Here is a 22118-nt window from a genome sequence, read left to right on the forward strand (position 1 = left end):
TCCTGTCAACTGGTAAGACCGACGATTTTTTAAAATTCTTTTTGCCAAAAAACTCTTAAATTAAAAGTTGAAAACTTGCGTTAGCTTTAACTTCTATACCGGCGGCAGGTGGACAATGTTTTCAATTTTGCGTTTCTAGAATGTTTGCATCACCTGCACTTGTAGAACTGTTGACGATTAGATTTCTTCTTGAAGACGATTCGGAAAATGTTCAGTAGTCGCTTAAGTTATGCTTAGCGGTGAACAGGTGGTCGGAGTCAGACCAAATGCACACGTGTAGGTGCCTAATAGCTGTAAGGGTGTGTGCAACTTACGGGCTTTATAAACGGGTCCAATATTACATGCAGACTCTAGTTTTAGTTCGACAGGTGTACAAAGTGTGTGCCCTGGAGGGAGTTTTTACAGGCGAAGCGGGAAGGGCCGCGCTAGCTGGTCCGTGTCTTGTTTGCCGTCTCGCCTGGCTGTGTGTTTCACTTATTGAACTCAGGGGCCAACTTCACCCAGCATGATCCTGTAGTGCGAGCGAACCACGGATAGAATACCGTGGAATACAGTAGACAGTGGTAGGCTGTTGTACGCATTACAATAGTAGTCGTATTTGTGCCACTTAGTCTTCTATTGTGTAAAAGTTGTGACGGCGCTTTAAGGAAGTGGGTTCTCTCAATGTGAAAGCTTTGTCCAACACATGGGCCACTGTACACAGTCTGCAAAGCGTACAAGGCCCTCCAGTTAGCGACTGAAATCCTACTACAGATAGATATAGCGGTAATCATAACTGCACTGAGTATACAGAGTTGCATTATCTAGGATCCGGATTAACTACTTTCATCATCAAGGCCAAAAACTTTCATTTTGTTCTGTTCATGCGCAGTCATGCGCGGGTTTCTTGTAGGCTGTCGTAGAATTTTAGGCAGGTTGTCATGACTAACCGACAAGGATCTTAGCCTTTTTTGCCAGGCTACTTGCTGGAGAATTGCCCGGCTATCCCAAGAATGCAGGAATGAGTCAAGTTTGCGATCGTAGGACAATCGTATGCCGTGTGTAATCCGGCCCTTATAGAAATTAGAATGTTGCACACTGGCCATAATCATGACTTGTAGGTTTGTTCATATGTTGTGACAACAGAAAATGAGCACTAGCTGAACATTTTCCTTTCCCTAATGTGACAAGTTTTGAACAAGTGTCAAGGCCCTAATTTCTACTCTTGTGTTTAAAAACACGACATCGTGACTAGCTATAGATAGCGATCTGCAAAAGGGCAACAGGGCTCTGTCAGTCTTGCGACCGCCTTTAGGTGCCCATGGAGTACGCTCAAACACTCAAGTTATCAGTGTTGTCATCACGTCTTGTCAATGTCAATAATGTTGCACATGTAATAAAAAGTGTTGGAATGTAAAAAAAAAGTGGAACAGTCACTAGAATGCTATGGGAAGAGAACTTTAAAAGTACAATGTAATTTTCCGCCAATGTGTCGCATGAGAGGTAGCATCACGGTTATTGATTGAGGAGAGAGTGAGAGAGACAGAGGTAGAGAGAGAGAACGTGCCACAAACTACACGAAACAAGCACCTTATGAAAACCTCTTTACTGGTAAACAGGTGTCTGTGATTGGAATGGGACCGCATAGTTGGCCGAGATATATTTTCTCCCAACTAAGAGCTTAGTGAGGTTTACCTGGCGCGCTTAAATGGTCGCCAAGTCAAGTACATCGATTTTGTTCGATTATCGAAAACTAAGGGTGATTTGTGGCGGGTTGCAGCGTGCCCTGCTGATCATAATTCGTTTTATATCACGTGGGAAGGGAGGCACGGCGTCGTGAAAACGAGTCCTGCCGGTGACCACGATGGACGGGGACGGGACGGGGCGGAAGGGCGGCACAGGACGCGGACAGGAGGGATTGAGAGATGGAAAGGGAAAGAATTGGAAAGAAAGAAAGAAAGAAAGACAGAAGGAAGGAAAGAAGGAAAGAGAGAAAGAAAGAAAGAATTTTGGAGGGGGATGAGAGGTTATAAACAACAGATCGTGGTTCTTGCATGTTCCTCGGACCAAAATAATGTCGTTTGTATTGTGTTGCGAGCACAGAGGGGGTAAAATGAAAACGAATGGGATCTGAATAGTTATTGTCTGAAATGTTTTGTCACGAGAAGGAAGTAATTTAACTGCTGCCACTGCCAAGTCGAGAGTACAATGGTACAATGACACGATAACATTGGGTTCAGAAGGAAACGACCGCTTCAAAAGGTGAGCAAATTAAATGGCAAATGACTTTTGAGAAACATTCCACAGTGAGAGCACACCGCTGACGTCATAGCTAGCCGTGTTACACAATCTCTCGCCGTCAGGGACTGAAAGGACCAGTAGAAGGGCCTGCTAGAAGCGTGATGTAGTCAGACCTGCGTCATACAATCCCAATGAAAGGTTGTTTGGGCTATTTTCCCGATGTTACAGTAACAGCTACATGTATACAGAAAAGTGTGTTAGTCTGCGTCAGGTTACCTCAGAAGGACTGGTAAATGGTACTTAGAACAACACGACCTACAGTTGTTAAACCACTTGTTATATAGGGGAACTTCCCAAGGTACAAAAGACTGGAGCCTACACTCTACTGAGCTACTATAGTTACGGTGCCTATCTGTCACAGCTACCACTGCCACCTCTACATGGGGTCAGGTGCATTGGCATAAGGTCTATTACACCTGTCCTGGCTGTCAATCACAATTAGCAGACTAACCAATGAGAGAACAGCAATTAGTGCTATAACCAATGAGAGAGCGGCGGCAAATATTTGCATTTATGTGTTTTTATTTTGCATTTCTACGTACTGACGGAAGTGCGTGAGGGCTATGGGATCGGCTGGTTTATTCAGTACTTCAGGACTGACTTTACCCCTTTTACAGCTGGCTGTGCCCTTTTTTGCAAGGAGTGTTTGAAATGAGAATCTTTAGTGGCCACGGACCAAAGGCGATCTTTCCTTATACCATATATGATAACACGATCCTGTTCCCATCCACGCCACCTGCAACTATGTGGCGAAGCTTTCCATCGAGAAGGTTCGATGGTGAAAGTGTTTTCTGCCGTGAACATCAAGGCTCATTTTCACTAAGTTGGACACCCCCCAGTAGGCAGCACTAACTAACAGGATTACAGCGTGTTTATTCCACCCCAAGCCCTAACGTCAATACCTGTACATACTTACAATTCAGCGTTTAAGGTTTCTCTGCCGCCGCCACCCCAAATATGTATCCATGGAAACGAGTTTTGTCCGTGTAGAATATACAGATTGGACAGGATGTGGCTGTTGGTGTAGGAACACGAACAGGGGCCCGCTGCCAGGATGTCTATATAATACCGTAACCAAAGCCGAGCAAAAATGCACGGTCATCTTTTTAAACTTCCTGTACGATTCCATGGTGGGTTTTGCAATCAACATCTTTCTGTTTTGAACAAATTGACTGGTGTGTGGCCCTCAAAGATCGGCTGTCAGTTATGCGTGTACTTGACTTTCCTCGCGTCATAACTTTGTTGGATCCCTTCCGCCAGAGTCGGCGACCTAAGAACGTTTGCTTGTCTCCAAGGCAAAATTATATACACAGTCATGTCATTATCTTAGTTTTAGAAGTATAAAAAAATACCGGAAAATTGATGTTTGTTCACAGTTTAAAACGCACTAGTTACACTACTATTGAACTGCTATCAGCTTATTTTTCCTCCAGAAGTGTCATTTTAACCCGCGTTGCGTAAGAATAAATGGGGCGGGCTCTTTTATGCATTTGTCAATTTGGACATGGACTCGACACGAAGCAAATTAGTATAACTTGGGCATGACTAGGTCCTTTCAAACATGCCGGAAAAGGCTGACAACCTTGTCCTCCAATTAACACTTTTAATTTATCACTTTATCGTTAGCGCCAGGTTCATTGCCACCATCAACAGCGTATAGAAAATGTGTACAAAATATTACCGATCCGAAAGCACTATATGTATACATGTACGTGACAGTCGGGGGTCGCCAGTGTATAAAGGTGTGGGAAGAAGGGTAAGCCGAGAAAAAACGACATGGCGCAAAACGACATTGAATAGTGATGGCACGCACACATGTACAAGGAAAGCTACGATGTGCCAACGAAAAGACCAATCCGCCAAGGCCCGGCGGTCACATACATGTAGGTCGTGCGATAGCGGTACGATCGCAAACTGAGGACATTCTTGGGATAGCCGTGCATGTGTTATACAAAATTCATTTGTCTTGTTACGAAAAAGACTGTCCTAAATCCTTATCGGCGGTTGGTTATGTCACAGCCTGCTTTAGAATTCTACAGCATCAAAATCGTAAGATGTCCTACTACTAATGTGACCGCGCCGTTACGCAGAGCCGATCTATAGAGCACATGGGCGAGCGATTAAAATTAATCTAAACTTAAAGCTAGGATCAGAAAAGCTTGGTGTAATCAGGGAGTGGAAACAAATGTTTAGTTGTAAACTTATTTAAAAACAGGGTTGGGTCGGACGCGAAATCAAACACCGGGGACAGTAATAGAGCAGTGACGTCTGACATATTGAAATGCAACTTTGAAGTTAGTCCACACGTCGGGATGGTCAACAACGTAGTGAACGATGAGAGCAATTAGCTGTTACAGACCTAAGGGTTAGGCCAGCTGCGTCGACGTTTATTTGGCCACGTTTTCATCCATACTATAGTCATCTACTTCAACATACATTGGAGTTTTAGATTGGGAGAACAACTTTCTTATGTCATAAAGATGCATTTACAAATTCCACAACCTTTTGATTGCTTTTGCGTATGGAGCCATTTTTGTCCCCTTCGCTTGTACTCATGAAAGAAAAGCAACTGTTCCTAACTGAACCTTTACACTAACGGAGCATTCTTAGCCTCCTTCGCAGACGTGTTGGGCGGTCGCATTATTTTTTCGGTGAGCGACGCGAGTTGTGCCGCGGAGGGACGATTTTGCCGCCGAGGGAGTTGGAGCTCTTGTTGTAGCTTGTAGCGGGAAACCTTCTCTCCATGGCAAAAACTCCCTCGGCGGCAAAATCGTCCCTCCGCGGCATAACTCGCGTCGCTCACCGAAAAAATAATGCGGCCGCCCAACTAGTCTGCGAAGGAGGCTAGTTTGTCTTAAGAAGTGGAGATAAGGATATGTTGCATCATCAGGCTTTAGGGCGAAAAGCGTGCCCTGTCCTTGCAGTGATCCTATGACCGCTGTACCCGTGGTGTTACGTTAAATCAGCATGTAGGGAAAAGAACGCCCTTAGTGCAGGTGTTGGTAGATCGCTCGTCGTGTGTCGGCTGTGATGGCCCCACGTGTGCCGCGGCAGTCCTACCGCCTGGTCCCCGCCTCCTGCTACCAAGAGTCCGGTCACATATGTCGTACGATTCTGTATCTATATAGCCGGTATAACCGCCCTTCGGTGTAACACACCAGCTTGTCGTATTGTCATACGTTTGAAAATGAAAGGCATTCTTTTGCTAGTTTTGGGTTGTCGACGTCGTGGATGTGTCCTACAAAATTCAGCTTGTCTTGTTACTGTAAACGATGCCTTAGATATTTGTCGGCGGTTGGTTTTGTAACAACCTGCTTAAAAATGAAAATCGCACGACGGCCTATGACGAATGTGACCACACCGTAAGCGCCTTTTCCGAAGTGCACCTTCCAATTGATTCATAACAAATTTACTTCCTCTACACCTGACATACAATTTGTTTTGAGGGACTTCTCCCTATTCTTTCAGTCCTGAGCGTAGACACCGAAATTCCATATATGTGAATTCCGAACCAACAGTTTGAGTTCATGGTAATAATGATTTCGCACTGATTCCGAAGTCGGTTAATGACACCTTCGGTGGTCATCACTCTTACTGCTGTACTGCCGTGAGTGGGTTTCTTCAACCACTTCTGAACTTTATTGTTCCAACTCTGACAACTAGCACTCCAAAAGACACGGAACAAAGAAGACGATTGTGGACAAGAACCTTTCTGTTAGCCACGGGTGGTTAACATTGACGCACTGAACTTCTTGACGGTTTCCAAGGTTACCGTTAGTCCTCATTGAGAGTTATGGCAGCGTTTCGCTCACCTTGGCGCGTCCTGCGGCACAGGTATGTGACCTCTCCGCAGCGGGAGCGGGAGCTGTGTTTTGACAATCCGTGCACGGACAGAGGCGTGTCGAAACACGGTGTAATGTTATTTGCTGAGTTCGTGGTGTGTGTTTAGATGGCCACGGACAGTTCGTGTGTATGGGACGCGGCGGTCGGTAGTTGTGTACTTGGCGAAGATGCTCTAACACACGCACGCACGTCATGGGGCAGTTGCTGAGTTGGGAAACTTGCACCCTACCAACTTGTTATCTACACAACTGTAGTCAGGGAACACGATTGAGCAACGTCGTCATATCGAACACAAGTTACTGCAAGTTGTTATTTCTAGGCCCGCCAACTCCTGTCAGTGTTCGTTCTCCCGAAATGGAGGTGAATTTTGTAAACAAGCTCAGCCTCTGACCCATATATCCTGGCCTGTCCTGTGATAAGACCGGCTGTACTTGTTTTGTACATGCTCTGACTTCATGGTCAGCCGCAGTTCTAAGAAAAAATGTCTTATCAACAAGACCCTAAGCCGTGCACAGACACGAGGAATGTTGCTGAGATATGATTACCTAACATTGTCTTTGTCAACAGTCTTGCATGACGCAAGTTTGGTTCTGGCCGACAGGTGTAAGATCACCTTACAAATACACCCGCCGAACTGATGACCTGATGATAAAATTCGAGAACAAAACGTATGTATGTTTTGTCTCTTCACCCCCCACTGTTACATGGTTTATATCTACTCATGAGGCTTGGATGGGGCATTAGCTGACAGTTGCTCAGAACTAGCGCTACGTAAGACGGAAATTCTTACCAAGTAAACCAGTATAAAAGAATCTGGAATGGGTTGCACAGTGATTTTTTCTCTGTACGTTTGGCACTAATCATCAACATTTTCATCATTACCTGATCGAGATCCTTTACATCTGGTACATGAACGTCAGCAAACCTTATTTTGAAAGTCTCTGGGCAGTGTTATTAATTCTACTAATCCCAAACTAGCCAAATCGGTTTGTGTTCAGTTCGACCGTTCCAGATTTTTCACAGTTCAAAGCTCCGTGTTCCTTCCACGTACATGCACATGTAAGTGTTTGGTAAGGAAACAATCATCGGTAAGAAAACAATTATCATTAGCGATAGCAGGAAGTGGTGAGACGTTCCCTTCAGGTCAGGAGTAAGGAAGTAAGGAGCGAGAAAGACGTCCCGGTATACTGGAATGTCCTTCCTCGTTCTTTACTCCTGACGTTTGATCACACAACACATATAGAAAAATGCCAGGTCATAGGGCATGTTCTCTGTAAACTTAGAGCAAGGCCAACCCTTGTTCTGTTCCAAGAAAAGTCACGCGAGGTCTTTTCCTTGTGCATGTGTTGGACAGGGCCCGGTCATATACTGACGTCGTACGGTTGTCGTACGATCATCTTGTTACGGAAAAGGCTACCTTATATCTTTGTCGGCGGTTGGTTCTGTTGAAAATTCCACCACATGGTACCGTACGGCGAATGTGACCGCGCCGACATGGAGCAGAGACAGACCGGGGCGGGAGGCCTGACTTTTCGCGACCTAGCCTGATCATCTGTAATCTTACTTGTTACCTTGGTGATGCGTTTGCGTCAGCAAATAACAACAACAAACCTGGCTTCTAAAAATGCCTCAGCAGCTACAAAGGACACAAACAGCGCACTCATGCGGGATTAGCCCAAATCGCGGCAAAAATGGGTCGAACGTGCCAGAGAAAAGTGATATGGTGTTACGTTTGCTAAGTCAGCGTTAACGTTCCGGATATTATCTTCGAATCTCTGGGATGACCGTCTCATCCCTACATACCTGTGCATGGGGAGCTAGTCTTATCTGCGCTACAAGGCTGGCTTAGTTGCCATATGACCCTGGGTCAACCAACTAGGAAGACAACAACTACAAGGCCGCTGATGCAACAGCAACAACTTCAGAAACGGAGATGTTGATTATGCGAATCGCACTCAAACTTTCTGATCCATTTACTGCCAAAAAAGAACACACGTAACGTTATGACCTTAACTTGGCCCATGGCAGAAATACTAAAGAAAGCTACGTTCCTTGCCCGCATGTTCATTAAGACACCCTCACACTTGGAAGTGGTCTTAAGTTACATCATCCCCCCGTTTTCTCCTGGCGCGCCCCAGCTGTGTATACTAATTGTTTGTGCATGTAAGACTACACCACGCCGCCCTGCCACTGTTTTCTACATTCCCAATTTGCTCCAAGGAGATGGAGTCTCTCTCTATATCGCGAAAGTTTCCTGTTGTATCCAGAATCGTGCTTCATCCAAGCACACCCACGCCCAGCTGCAGAAACGGTTCTGGATAGTCCACGGGTATCGAGAACCGTGCCTGGGGCAAAGAGACGTTCTTGGATAAACGGAGACCATCCAGAACCGTGCCTGCTGATCCTAACGCATTCCAGAATAGAACTTGACACGCTCTTAGAAGTAGATCCGACCACCAGTGGCCTCTGGTCTGCCGTGCTGTCTGTGCCAACAAGGGATGCAGCGCAACTCTCTAGTTTCACACGAACGTCAAGTTCAAGTGTTGCCCCCTTTCCACTTTCGAAAACACTCAGTGTCCCATTGTGCTTTCATCCATTCTTCTACAGACTAAGCACGCTCTAATGACCAACGCAGAGCTTTCGGTAAACAATGAAATGTCAACGAGAAAATAACTAGTCCATTCACAACTTGGGCTGCCCTAAGAAAACATTCTGACCTATTCAGAATCCTCTGCCCGTATCCATCCCCTCCACTCGTACCACCACGCGTCCATGTCCAAGAGACTTCCTTTAGATTCAAAGACTCAAAACACACCCGGCCGGAGTCATTAACACCCCCATCCTGAATAATATTCCACGTTACATCGTACAAAAAAGCAAACTTTTAAGTTGTAACTTATGTTACTTTTTCTCGAGTAAATGACGCAAGCATTACATCGACCAACTGACACATGTGGCTGCACTCCTGACATGTTGGATAGTCTGAACAGTACATGTACTTCAAAACACCATGTAGTACCCAGGCACGATCGTCGTAAGATCGTCGTGCGATCGCAAGTTGTCGACGTGTACAAACTTCATTATTATGTACAATGTATTATGTATTTGTACGGAAAAGGCTGTCTTACATCCTTGAGGGTGGTTGCTTTTGTCACAGCCTGGTTGTAAATGCTACGACATCAAAATCGCGCAACGAGCATCTGCCCGACCTATCGGACAGTGACCTGATGTAGTTACGTCATACACCGCTAGTGGCCTGTCCACAACTACTGACGTCACGGCCATTACCACGGTTAATGGTGCCTGGCCTGGACCTGGGGCCGGACAATAGCGGCGGCCATGGGCCTGAAAATACTGAATGGAGTCGGTGCCTGCCTTGGTAGTGGATTTATGCAGTTAAAAGCTTTCCCCGAGATGAAATATGAACAAGTGCATATCTTCGAGCAAATGTTCCGTCGGAGTTATGTCCATTCTACACAACTGTGCAACACTGCCTTTGTTTGGCGAAGGTTATGCCGGAAATAGTACCTTTGACCGCCGCCATGTACATTGTTATTTACGGCTCGATGGTACAGTTAACGTCATGACATTTCCACTTCAAAATAAACTACAAAGAGCACAATACTGGGTTTACGAATTCCAGGGGGAAATTCCCACCCGTGCTATTTGCCTGTACGCTGCGTTCTTTATGGTCCTTTGCGACCAATTTCATAAATTGAATGTGAGGCAATGATGACGTTGCGGCTGTCTTCTGTGCTGTGATGTTCTTTTAACGACTGGTTCCTAGCTGTTTAACTTATTTTGTGGTTTCTATACAGAATGTGGAGCATATATTGAATTTATCATGTTCCAGTATGACCATTTTCCTCATGAGAGAACCACATGCACAGTACAAAACGTAGCTGTAGAATATTTTTTCCTAACCATGAACGATAATTACACTTGGTATACTTTGTTTTCACCATGACGTAATGTAGTGTGGGTGACATCCCCAGTAGTATTCGCCCGCTAGCTTAAAACTGGTATCTAGCGACATTAGGGAGCGGGCGAATACTAATACTACTGGGGATGGCACCAAGGCTAGACGTAATGGGTGATTTACTGTTTTTATACAACAGTGTTTGTCAATTACTTAGTCTTTGTGGACGACTTTTTAGGCTTGTTTATAGATCACGGAACGCTCCGCACATAGAACCTGCAGGATTGGAGTCTAATCGGCCAGAAAGGGTCAGTTTGTGCTCGCTTACTGTGCTCAAGTTGTCATGGACATCGACACAGGTCTAAATACGGCTTCATGGAATTAGATGCTCAGTGCTCAATGTCGCAATGAGACATGCAGGAAAAGAAAGAAACGAAATGATGCTCAATTGGTCTGATATTTTTATTTCGACTTCGCTCAAGAAGACCAGTGTCGGAGATGGAATCAATCAATCAAGGAAGTAATTGTGTTCCACCAGGGGAAGACCCGTGATTGGAGGTGGTACGATCGCGATGTAGTCAGTACGCAGGGTGGTAGTCTATAAATAGTGACACTGTTGAAAGGTTTACCGGAAAGTAACTATCGAAACTCGGCGAAAGAGCTTACACAAGTACGGCCTTAAGACGTAAGACACGTTTAACTGGTAAGCCCAGGATTCGAGGAAGATATATGTCCGTAAACCAGGGGATTATCTCGTATGTTCTCTTCAATAGAAATGCTACCATGGCTTTCTATTCCTTTTGTGTTGATGTAGGTTAAAGGGGTTGGGCTCCGCAAATATATCCCCATTAGATGTGTTCTGTATTCCTCTTGGTTGACGTTTCGTTCCGTGTGTTGAACACAGCTTTCGATATGACTTCACTAAAAAAACGTTGGACAAGTTAAATGAACTGTCAGTCCTGATATCGTACTAGAGGTTTACATGTAGGTAATCGATATAAAAAAAAAGAAAAAAACATTGCCATTCAGGGTCAACTTTGATGTCCTCAACGAAGGTGTTAGATTGGCATGGTCTAGTTATTATCTGATGTATGGGGTGTCGTACCTGTATGCCAACATGCTATGGAATGTTTGTGCCAATAAAGTTTGTCATGTTTGAGCTAGATTCACGCCTGCCCCCCTCGGTCAGACCCATGGACAGCCAGTGATTATTAGACTAAGTGCGCAAGCGACAAATTGTGAAAAATATATCAATGTGTTCTTTCCAAGTTTATACCAATTTTCGACAAGCTTAAGCGTGGGTCACACTTTCATAGAGGGATATGATTTCTATGTTTCCCATTTCATACACTTGAGTAAAATAAGTACCTGTAGACAAATTCATATTTCATGAGTGGAGACCAGGCTTTCATCATAAAACGCATCTGTTTTCACATTTACACCATCACAAAGACGCGAGAAGAAGTCGATTTCACTATAGTCCTCGTGTTCTCGTGCTAGCTTAAAATGTCAATATATACATGTACAGCTGCGGGCTTTTCTTTTGTTGTGACCTGTACTTAACCTAGTGGATATACAAGTACATTTAAAGTTCTTCATTCAGTAGAATTCTTAAATCATGTCCAAAACGACATTTCTTACCTTACAGAGGGATGTGGCGTTGCTGTGAACAAGAATCAGGACTCCAGCAGTAGAGAGATCCACAGAGCCCGCCGTGAAGCTCCAGAAAAAATCGTCGACGATGTTCAAGAAGTGAAGGAAGATGTTCCACACGAGGCCAGGAGGCTCCTGTGGCATTCCGAAGACGTCAATGTCCGAGAGGATAACCAGAAAAAGTGAGTCACCTGCACACTGAAGAACATCTTAACTTCCCTTATATGCACACTGAAGACCATCTCCCCTTACGTGTAACGACACATCCAAGTCCAACCAAACTTAGAACAAAGATGAAACCCTGACCACTTGAGATGTCAAGAACCCTTGAGACTTTAAAACATATGATTAGCTTTGAATTAACCTATCTCCATAACTGTAAATGTTATAAAAATAAGAGTGTTCTTTCAGTCAACGGGTAACACTTTATTCTATGTAAATACAAACAATTAGAAACCTACATTTTCAAATTGTCTTGGTGATGCCAGTGAGTTGATGAAGAGCTGAGGAAGAGTGATGTATGTAGAAACGACATGTAATCTCAGTATTTTCCCCAGCAGTAGATTTTGAGTCGTCTATGATATGAGTAGTGTCTTCTCAATCTCAAAGTGATCACAGTTCTGTGACAAGGTGTGCATTTTCATCCTGGTACTGACATCGTTCTAGATCCCGGACCAAACGTGACCTGTCCTGGCCGAGCAGCAGCCTGGACCGCTGGTCCGACCTCCTGGGCGGCCTGCCCCAACCCGAGGCCGAGGCCGAGGCTCAGCCCGAAGCGGAACCCGACCTCTCCCAAACCCAGGTTCAAGCGGAACCCGGCATGGAGGAACTCCTTGGGCAAAGTCAACTCCAGGGTCAAAGTCAGAGTCAGAGCGAGATTGAGGACATTGGCCAGGCCATCCAGATTATCAACGGCAGCGTAGGTCAGTATGAATTAGCGTATCTTATGAGCCACGGCAGAGCTTTTTTCAAATAAATATTTTCATCTCACCTGAAGAGCAGTAGTGTTTCCCCAAAATATTGATCTGTATTCTCCAGTACAGCATTATACAACATTATAATTGGAATTCGCTGGAGAGACAAATGTGACTTAATGCAGAGGAAGTACAAATAGGGTGTAGGATAGAGTGAATGCCTGTTTTTTTGTTTTGTTTTCTCCAGTTTATTGTCAGCAGAACTGTGAGAACGGTGGAAGGTGTAGCGGGGTGAACGTGTGCGAATGCACAAGAGGCTGGACAGGAAGATACTGTACAGACTGTGAGTTTCCCTGTCATGATCTTTGTTTAAGGTATTTTCTATTCAAACAAGACAAGATGGAAATTATTCCTCTGCAGACATAATAAATATAACGAAAATACGTGGTTCTGGCCTATTCAATGTTGGAAAATATGAAAGCATTATTCATTTATTACTTGTTCATCCACTTTTTGTTTATGTTAACTAAGACCGAATTAGTTTTATTTTATTTTATTTTTTGTATTATTATATGTGGTTTATCCCCCCCCCCCAATAAATGGTCAAAGGGCATATACGAAAAATGCAAAACAACAGAAAATCTTTTTTCACCAAGAAATGTTCAGGGTATGCTAACAAACATTCTTTTTTCTTGACGAATACAACAAAGATGGGCGCGACCGTACAGCCCACAGAGGTGACATTTCACCGTACATTGCCACCGCACGGAACATTGGACATTCCAACACGGAAACTCCAAATATAAATCAGTTGTCGAGAAACAATACCACTCTTTTCTGTGAGCCTGCCATTATGTCTATCGGCTTTGAAACCAAACCCCGCCGAAGTGACATTCTTCAAACAGCGTCTTAGTTCCAAATTTGTTCAAGTGCACCCACATCGAACTTGTCTGTCAACGACCTACCCTTCCTTTTGTTACTATGTTTTCTGCGTGGTTGGCAACTACATAGTTGACATTTATGTTAATCTAATTGCTGTATGTGTGTTTTGGGGGCATTCACAGCAATGTAGGACCTCGAGCTCATAAAAATCAAAACTTTGGTGATTGGTGCACAACTACAAGTTTGAAGACACGCTTAACGCCATGAAATGCTTCACAGCCGCTCCTTTATACAATATCATGTATTTATTGTGATTTATGAGCATCAAACCATGCATGCAACTTTGTCAGATTTTTTTCACCTCATTGTCATGTTGTGCTTGCGGTGTGGTGATTTGCTTCTCTGGCTAGTGCTCTTTAAAATGTTCTAGCGCGTTTGTAAGGTTGGCAAGGGCGGGCACACTACCTCACTCGCAATCTTCTAACCTACCGGATCTCTTCCCTTCCTTCCTCGCCTCTCCTCCGCCCATCCAGACGTATGTGAAACGCCCTGTGTTCACGGCTCGTGCTCCGGTCCTAACACCTGCTTGTGCGATGACGGTTACCAGGGAGAAACATGCGAACAGGGTAGGTAACGTAGTAGCATTGACATGTGTTCCACTTGACAAGGACCCGAGTCAAACCTTCACAGCAGCTAGCTTTTCACTAACGGTGCTGGGGTCTGCAAAGAGTGAAGTTTGACACAAGGCCTTGTCAGGTGGGACTATTTTACAATGGATAATGACGATTACTCTCTTGTGACCATAGACGAATGCACACGTGAGTGTGATCATGGCAGGTGTACAGGTCCCGACGAGTACACGTGTGACGAAGGCTGGGAAGGGGAGTTGTGCAAAACAGGTATGAGGTGTGGTGTATGTGGTGGTGCCTGCTTCCATCTCGGTCTGGTCATTCCAGAACTGCATGTACAGCATCTGGTTTCCAAATACTTCACTCTCTAAGCAAAAGTTAGGCTTGTTTTGGACATTTAAGGCGTTTTCATGTGTTTTGTGGGGCGTTCTATTTTGTCCACGTTTCTTTGCGTCTTTTGGCGAGTATATGCAAGGGAAAGTTGAAACGCTAACAAGCTTAACCTCTGCTTCGAGAATAGCCTCCAAACACCACCGTTTCCTGCACATCCTAACGTACAAGGCGTGTATCACGGATTGCCTAGAACCTCGACTTAAAGCTTGATGCCCCTAAAGGAGCCCAATATTCTAACATTTGACATTGTTCCAAGAAGCATGAGTGGATTTTACATTTTTACAGTGTCTTTTACTTCTCACTTAAAATCACTGAATGTCGCTGAATGAACTATTTTGTGTTGTCTGAGATATCATTTCTTTGGTTTTACACACTTCCCTAGCTATCAACCGTTTCCTGAAATTTGAACTGCTTTAAGTTCACTGAATGGCACAACCTCGGGAAGTTTTGAAATTTGTTTGGTTAGAATATGATTTGGAAGGCAATGTTGTAAATGCAGCATATAAAGAACAAACCGTTTTTCAGGCTACATGAGACGGTGGGCCTGAAGACAGTCGTCGTAGGATGTCATGTGTATGTGCGATGACGTAGAATTTTAAAGCAGGCTGTGACAGAACCAAACACCGATAAGACATCCTTTTCAGTAACAAAACTGTACGACATATACACGGCTACACCACCAACACTTTGCGATCGTACGACGACCGTACGATCTGTATGGAATGTTGTTAACAGTGTTTTGTGTTTCATGATCCGCAGCCATCTGTAACCCAACGTGTGCTAACGGGGAATGTGTTGCTCCGAACGTGTGTGAGTGTCAGCCAGGGTACGAGGGAGAACACTGTCAGACAGGTGGGTACGGACAGGACTGAGGGCATCCGCGCGATCTATAAATGCTTCGGATGTCATGCAATGTTATCCAACAGCAAGATCCTTACTCTCAAGTAGCAAATAGAAACTAGTTTGTTCCTTTACAGGGGAAATATTGTATCTCGCACATAAATCAACTTGCCGTTTCATTGTCTGAAGAGATGCAGAAGGTTCTATAGATTGAGCATTCAGGGTATACTTTGAGCATTATTAACTACCCTATGTTCTTGTTGATGTAGCCATCTGTCAGTTTTCCTGTGAAAATGGCGGCTTCTGCTCAGAACCAGACGTGTGCAGCTGTCAGACCGGATACTCCGGACGTCAGTGCGAAACACGTGAGTTTGAGAGAACTTTTCAGCTAGTGGCTGTAACATACAGGTGGCCAACGAGAAGCTACATGTAGCTTCCACCTGTAATGGCCCTTCGTTTGTCCTTTTCGCCGTAGTAATGATGGTTAAGCCTCTTATTCAGTATAGGTACCAAATTTCAATTCATTTTAACACGATTAAACCTTAATGTACGCTTTTCCTTGACAGTTCAGTAAGATATCCAGACTATTCCAGACTAAACTAAAACACAAACGGTTACCATTTTAAGTAGCAAAGGTGTGCGTTTTACTTTTGAACTGTTTTACTTGAAAAAAATTCGCAACGCATCAAGTATAAACTCGGTAAAGCGTCAAGTTTACTAACCACCTGTGTGTTTTTCAGCGGTGTGCGACCCCAGCTGTCTGCATGGAGGGGCGTGTGTTGCTCCGGACACCTGCAACTGTCAGCCCGGCTGGGAGGGGTCGATCTGTGACACACGTCAGTCCTCTCATCAGCTTCCTGTTTCTTTAGTCTAGAAATGAGTTATAATGCAGGAAATACAGATTAATTTAAATGACCATGGACTAATACACATATATATCATAGTCCTCTCTGAAAAGCATCAACCATTGAGAACATATGATTTTCCCTGTCAAACTTCAATAAGAAAGTCGACGTCAGCAATATTTTGTAAAGTGGAATCTACAGCAAACTGGAATTTACAAGAAATTGACGTGCGATACACAAAGTCGTCTGCTAGCTATAGTGCACATGCGCACATGTAACTGCCACGCACATAACTTGATTTCCTTATATAGCAGGAATGACTAAATTCAGCGGAGCAGTAATTTTGCTTTTTTCTGTCCTCTTCAATTTTAAAAACAATTCATTATCTCTTACCTAGTATTTAGAAAAAAAGCTCTACATTTATCAGTTCATCAGAAGTCAATGTGGTCTTTATTTGAACAAGTATGACTATGGCAATGCTTGTTTAGGGGAGATCTTGCCTGTGCTTATGGCGAGAATCCCCACGGCGCGCAGCAAAGTGTGAGCTCCGAACAGCTGAAATGTGACAGCCTGTGAAATCAAGGAACTTTCGAGACCTCCTCGGTGGAATACTTAGACACTTCTCGGTTCCTGACCAGCCTCGAGGCTTCGGTATTGATGAGTTAAATTTGGAGGGTTGACCCTTTATGTGCCAACTTACTAGAAGTAGTTTGTAGACGCTGAAACGGCGCTGTTTGTAAAGATGTGTCCTAGAGCTGTGTACCTAAACAAATTTTAGGTACAGGTACAGGTACAGGTACACAGGTTTAGGTACAGGTCCGGACCTGAACCTGTACCTGAACAATTCGACCAATTTATATGCTCTTCTGAACTCATTCAATAACAAAAAAAAACATTAATAAACTTGATAGTTAAGGTTTATTCTTTGTTTATGGCGAATGCTCAGATAAAATATAGGCAAAACTAAGATGTTTTTGTTTTCATGAACACACTGTCCTTACACAGATACCCATTGTGGACCAGCTATTTACACATTTGAGGTCACAAATAGGCATAAAATTGGTGTGAAATTGTTTAGGTACAGTACCGGTACTGAGGGATTAGGTATTTTGGACCTGTACCTAATCAATTTTTCCGGTACAGTATCGGTACTGCGTACCGGTACACAGCTCTAATGTGTCCTCATCCTCCCTGCAGCCACCTGTGAATCGGAGTGTCAGAACGGAGGTACTTGTACGGGGCCCGGCCGCTGCACCTGTCCGGAAGCTTTTGGTGGGCCACAGTGTCAATACGGTATGTCTGGGTGACAATGTTCATTTCAGACTGTGTCTAATCTGACTTCTAAATTCGATCAAATTGCCATTTCGGATATCATGACGGTCTGGGTTGGCAAAACCGGGTCATGCTATAACATGTCAGTGACACGTTGCCTTTCTTGTTTGCAACACATAGTGCTAGCACATATGTACGATTGTGGAATTGAAGATGCTAACAGAATCTTTGGTTTTCTCACAGACCTTTACGAGGTTACTCAGGCATCACCAAGTAAGCCACATTCCTCATTCACTCATTTGGAGTTCCACATTTGAAGTAAAATTATGTCTATCAAAACAAAGAGGTCATTAACTTGTTGTAGGGAAAGTTCTTGCAATTTCAGTACTAAAAGCAGACATTGTATCAGATAGAATGGAACGTCATATACAGAGTACAAATGTATGTCATCTACATTATAGTCTAAATGTTGGTTTGTAACACAGCCCTAGCGCCTGACCACAGCGGGCGATTCTGTGGTGCATTCGGACGTCAGCACTACTTCACGTATGATGGGCATTTCTACACCTTCCCTGGTACCTGCCAGTACCTACTGTCTGGGGACTGTGCTTCCAGTACATTCCAGGTCAGCAATATGTGTCAATTTTCTTAACTGGAAATTATCCATAGACCGGCATATCAAAAAGATGTTATTAAGGCCTTCTCAGGAATGTCAATGAGCACTTGGATATCTGAAGAGTGTATGCCTCAGACACTGATGCTGCATTTAAATTCACTGTTTTCTAATATGGAGGTTTAAGTATACCCTAAGCAGAATTATGAAAGTTGATGTAGCAATGTCATCAGAACATTTTGGCTTCTAGTTCTTTATAGGAACAGGGTAATGTTATTTCTTTGCAGTGGTGCCAATTATAAATGCATGAGTGCTAACTTTTGCCCTGCTGTTGATTTTTAAATTACCTCTTTGACAATGACATCTGTGTTTGGCCTCCCATCAGGTGTTTGTCCGTAATGACCCCAACTGCACCGCCTCCTCCCCGCTGTGTAAGCGTGAGGTCAGAGTTCACATGATGGGCCTGACAGATGACCTGATCCTCCACCAGGGACACAACTACGAGGTCACCAAGGGTGATGTGACGTAAGCACTCATTGACTTTTGCAATTATTAGCACAAACATTCTTCTTACACAGTCATCAAGAATAGAAGATTTAGCTATGAAACCTTTGGACTCAACAGTAGAATAAATTGGTTCTTTCTTCCCAGCTTGTCTCTGCCCAGCTCTGAAGAAGGTGTTAAGGTGGAGAAAGTTGGAGACTACGTCCGTGTCATCCTTGAGCCTGATTTCGATGGAAAGGTTAGTTTACAAGTACGCCAGTACAATATGAACTGATTCTTTGTGGAAGTATTGTATTGGGTGACTGAGTTGTGGGTTTGTCTGAGTCTGTCGGCCGTAATTGCCTTGGTTGCGAAGTGGGTGGGAGGTGATTTTGACAGAAACTGATGATTGAAAGGCAGATCAAGCCTGAAGGTGGGCAGTAAATGGAGAAATTCAGGAAGAGGCATAGTTACCCAATTAAATTTCATCAGAGACATACCATAATAATTGCACCTACATGTACATGTACTGAATGTAAATATTTCCTCCTACCCAGCTGGTGAGGGTTGTAGTGTACTGGGATGGTTTGACAAGTGTGTATGTCGAAGTTGACGAGGACCTTGCAGGAAACCTTTGTGGTCTATGTGGCAACTTCAATGGAAACTCAACAGATGAATACAGACTCAGAGATGGTAAGAAAAAAAATTTCTTCATGTTGTGGTACTCATGAAAAGGTTACCCTGCAGTACAATGAACTGAGTAGATCATATAAAAAATCTTGACTGTGTGCTTACAATTTTGCTGCCCAAAATTGATGATGTCAGAGATGATACTCCAGAAACTGTTTCCATAGAAATAAATGTAAAAAATACAAGTGCAAATCTACTTCTCCAGCTTTTGTCTGCTGTACTTTAATTCCCCAGTGCCATGTACTTATTATGCAGACTTAGTTCTAATCATCCCTGACATAGGAAGACCTAATATCTCCTTTGCTACAGATTAGTGAACACTGAGATATTTGCCAAACCCTTTAGACCTGTGGAAACATGGGCATCTATGTATTCAGTTGTCTTTGAAAACCAGGACCGTGAAAATCTTTGTGTGAAGAGGTAACAAGTTAAACAAAGCATTTCTCCTGCCCGTGAGGGTGCATAAGATAAATATACTTTTACGGAAGAGTACAAGGAATGAGTGTCATCTGGATGTTTTGAGAGGGAGGAGCAGTTTTTGTACATGACAGAGACTTGTTTATAGATGATTTATTGTCTGAGTTGTTTGTTGGGGACGGATGAAAGTAAGAGGATGTCACCGCTGAAGGGGACCACAACTGAGCAAATGCCAGTACCATGGGTCACCGGGAAGGGACAACAAACCCTCCTGCAAACACATCGATTCATTAGTAATGTGTGGGGAGGGCTTTGAAGGGACAGCATTAGTGGAGAGCCTAACCCTGAATACAAACATACAATCATGTGCAGATGGCAAAAAGACATGATGGTAGTAAATTGAGCGACTTTAGTATACTGCCACACAGATGAAAGGGTCTGTCTCAGAGTTTTACACCTTTACTTGCAACATTTAGTATCTTTTGTAGCATTGTAGCTTATTAAACAACAGGGGACATGATTTGTTAAAAAAAGTACCATCATACTGAGAATGTGAGTTGTGACATATCTTACAATATATGTGTGTCGTCATCTGTAAAATTACAACACGTCGGCTTATAACAAGTTGCACAGTTACATTGTATGTGAACAAAAGGGAGTAACATACACTGGAGGTCACTTGCCTCTAACTTGAACGTGAACTACGTGCCACATGTTCAGCCAGTCAGCTTTGAGAAACTTGAGATGCATAAGTCTGGTCTTTAAATTAGTTTGTGGTACGGATTTGTGAAATCAAAGCTGCTTTAAGTCCTCACCAGACTCCCAGTTATATATTGGAGTGTCGTTCATACTCTGGTAACAGAAAGGAAAGTCTCTATGTTTTGCCCAATTTGTGTAAAAAGTAACTGCTTAAAAATTATGATCAAAGGCTTTAAGCGGCCAAGTAGTTAAGACTATTACTGAATAGACCAGTCCTATACATGTTCAAGCCTAAATCTTGTTGGTACACCAGTCAAGTATAGCTGATGACAGAGAACCTGTTATCAGGCTATTTATCAAGTTCAGACCTGCACAGCTGTAAAAGTTTAACCTATTTTTGTCAAAATGTCAGGATGTGTTACCTGTTGTAAGTGGGTGGATGTTTGACCAGGGATGTTTTTACCTTGGGTGAGTGGGTGTTGGCCTCGCACATGCTCCTATGATGGATGAGAAACGTCTGACCTTCAGAACTGTCAGTCAGACCTATTCATTGTCAATTTGCATACATGCACCTGTCGTGTGTGGGAGGATGCTGGTATGACAGTCCATTTATGTGCACCTGTCTTGGGTGGCTGGAGGGTTTTAGCAGTAGCGGGAGGGTTAAGTGGTTTTGAGTTAAAACTTAACCCTGTCTTTAGATCTTCAACTTAATCAAGTTCAAATTCTTGTCACTGAGCTTACACACTAATAGAAAATGCTGTTGTGAGCTATAGACTGTGTTCTACTATTCATTAATAAAGGAACATGGCAAATGAGCATTCATGTAGTGTACATGTGCACAAGAGCCTGTCCTTTTCATTATTACAAGTACCAGCAGGAGAAAAGCTTCGTCAGTTCAAATATGTATATCTGCCACCATAAAAAAGCATCAAATCAGAGTTTTAATACAATGGTCAGCCGGTGAAATGTATAGCGTGTCTAAACTGTGTGTACCTGGGGGTGCTTCACTAGCGATCTCTCAAACACAAAGTGCCCGATATATCCAACTGATAAATGTTAACGGAGGTTAGAATGGGATGTCAAATGTCAGGTCAAATTAGTTATTGACATTCTTTTTGTGAGAGTAAAATGCTTTTCCAGAATAGACAGTTTCTTTTCTTTGCCTCCCTTCAGGCACTTCCAGCAGCAGCAGAATCACTTTTGCAAACAGCTGGAAGATGACAGATGCCGAGGAACACTGCCCCAACGTGCGTGCAGACACTCCTAGCAGCTGCGCAGCCGCTACACAGCAGCAGCTTCTGGTGCGTTACTAAGCTAGCAGCCCTACATTTGTAGCTAGGTCCTTGTATCATCTCCAACTGTTGTTTACAGCATGTAGTTAAATGAATCAAACAACTGGACAGAGTAGGGTTGGAGGTCATCATGATTGAATGCTCTAAGCAATTCTAAATCTGCTGAAACCAATTTTATGTGTTGTGTATGTTTTTCTGATTTCTGCAGGAAATTTTTGGAATCTGCAATGTCCTGATAGGGAATGAGGCCTTTGCCTCCTGTCATGGAGTGGTAAATGTAAACCCTTACATTGAAGCCTGTGTAGCAGACTTGTGTAGCTGTGACTATGCAAACAGGTAAGAGCACTAACTACGTGTCATTCTGTAGATAAACTGAGGGTGCAAAAAGTAGAGATAAACATTGCACTCTCAGTAGAAAAAGTACAGTAGATGATAGAAGGTGACAAATATGTTT

The 22118-nt window shown here is 43.6% G+C and overlaps 1 protein-coding gene across 1 annotated transcript in view; it reads left to right on the forward strand.

The window, feature by feature from the left end:
- The first annotated feature begins 6 nt into the window (after positions 1 to 6).
- The window catches only part of LOC109475426 (mucin-5AC-like), a 53593-nt gene continuing 31481 nt past the window's right edge, over positions 7 to 22118 (forward strand). The window contains 16 exon segments of the mRNA XM_019776029.1: positions 7 to 12; positions 11691 to 11877; positions 12362 to 12618; positions 12857 to 12952; positions 14025 to 14117; positions 15273 to 15365; positions 15623 to 15718; positions 16094 to 16189; positions 17396 to 17491; positions 17714 to 17743; positions 17956 to 18095; positions 18469 to 18608; positions 18735 to 18825; positions 19124 to 19259; positions 21546 to 21673; positions 21873 to 22000. Of these exon segments, the coding sequence (XP_019631588.1) occupies positions 12516 to 12618; positions 12857 to 12952; positions 14025 to 14117; positions 15273 to 15365; positions 15623 to 15718; positions 16094 to 16189; positions 17396 to 17491; positions 17714 to 17743; positions 17956 to 18095; positions 18469 to 18608; positions 18735 to 18825; positions 19124 to 19259; positions 21546 to 21673; positions 21873 to 22000 (1466 nt within the window). The 5' untranslated portion in view covers positions 7 to 12; positions 11691 to 11877; positions 12362 to 12515.

The sequence above is a fragment of the Branchiostoma belcheri genome, unplaced genomic scaffold (genome assembly GCF_001625305.1).
Source record: "Branchiostoma belcheri isolate BF01 breed outbred unplaced genomic scaffold, Haploidv18h27 scaffold34, whole genome shotgun sequence".
NCBI classification, from domain to species: Eukaryota; Metazoa; Chordata; class Leptocardii; order Amphioxiformes; family Branchiostomatidae; genus Branchiostoma; species Branchiostoma belcheri.